Source organism: Charadrius vociferus, unplaced genomic scaffold (genome assembly GCF_000708025.1).
Source record: "Charadrius vociferus isolate BGI_N301 unplaced genomic scaffold, ASM70802v2 scaffold2734, whole genome shotgun sequence".
NCBI classification, from domain to species: Eukaryota; Metazoa; Chordata; class Aves; order Charadriiformes; family Charadriidae; genus Charadrius; species Charadrius vociferus.
In genome coordinates this window covers 22,092-23,346 of record NW_009648033.1, presented here as the reverse complement: position 1 = coordinate 23,346, position 1,255 = coordinate 22,092, and the positions used below count along the sequence as shown (strand labels likewise).

At 63.4% G+C, this 1,255-nt stretch overlaps 1 protein-coding gene across 1 annotated transcript in view; it reads right to left on the bottom strand.

Annotated features, from left to right (window-relative positions):
• PPP1R37 (protein phosphatase 1, regulatory subunit 37) overlaps positions 1 to 1,255 on the bottom strand; it is a 17,566-nt gene that overhangs the window by 1,645 nt on the left and 14,666 nt on the right. The window contains exons 9-10 of the mRNA XM_009883535.1: positions 1,104 to 1,250; positions 35 to 583 (exon numbers count right to left, since the gene is read on the bottom strand). Of these exons, the coding sequence (XP_009881837.1) occupies positions 35 to 583; positions 1,104 to 1,250 (696 nt within the window). The remainder of the gene's footprint in view (positions 1 to 34; positions 584 to 1,103; positions 1,251 to 1,255) is intronic.

The following is a 1,255-nucleotide window of genomic DNA, read 5'->3' as shown; positions in this document are numbered from 1 at the left end:
CGAAGATTTTATGGCCGCGCCCGGGGCTGGAAACCGAAATCCTTCTCTCGTTTCCCGGGGAGGGTGCGGAGGACGGAGAGGCGGAAGGAGTCCCCGCGCCGGCATCGTGCTGCGATTCCTCGGCGATGCGCAAGGGGGGCGGTCGGTCCCTCGGCTTCTCCGGGGACAGCAGCGGTTGGGGCGCGGTTGTGCCGTCGGCGGAGATGGGGCCTTTCGGCTCTTCGCTCAAGTCCTTCGTCTCTATCCCAACGTCCGCCTCCTCGTCCGTGTCCGAATCGGAGTCCGTCACATCACCTCTGTCGTCATCGTCGTCCTCCACCGGCTCCGCGTTCCCGTTCTCCGAGGCCGTCGGGGTCTCGCCGGCTTCTTCCCCTTCTTCCGCCGCGGAGGCGGCGCTGCCGTCTTGACCGTCCTCTGCCGGACCCTCCTCCAGAGCCTCCGTCACGGTGATCTCCGGCATCGAAGCCGACTGCTGCAGCTTCTGCTCCTTCTCCTCCTTCTCCTTGGCCAGGATGAAGTTGCGCTTGCAGCCGTTCTGGATCTCGGCCAGGAGAGCCTTCTGGGTTTCGATAAAACTTTTTACCTGCCGGGGAAGAGAAACCGTCGGGTCAGGAATCGGCAAGATGAGAACAATCCGCTCCATCTTTATTTTCCAAGCCGGGCACACCGTACCGCGGTGGTTTTTATCTCCGTCCCTATAAGACGGGACTGATGTTTTCCCCCCCAAAAAAACCCAATCAAATCTGAGAAGCGAGTTCCCCGAGGGGATTGCTGCCGGGATTGTGGGATTCCCATCCCGGGGGATGCTCAGCGGAGCGGTACCCCGAGCGTAGAAATCCCAGTTGCGGTGCCGGGGTGCTTTCGGCATCCCAGTGCTGCCGGCTGGGAAGCAACCGCGGTTTCACGGGCCAAACCTTCACCCGTGGCGGCAGGTTGGGCAGGAACGCGTTTCGGCTGGAAAAGGGGAAAGCGGCGGAGCCGAGCGGAAGCCCGGAGGTGTCACCCTCCAGGACGGCGTTTTCCTACCGGGGGGGGCGGCTCACCGAGACCCTCCCACCCCGAAAAGGTAAAAGCCGGGCGGGAGGAGGGGCCGCGTTACCCACCGACTCCTTTTTGGGCTCTCTGTCCAAGTCGAGACGCAGCAGCGAGTGGTTGACCTTCAGCGCCAGCGACAACGCCATGAGGCCGCCCGTTTTGATCTCGTTCTCCCGCAGGTCCAGGCGAAGCAGCCGCGGGCTCTCGGCGATCAACTCCG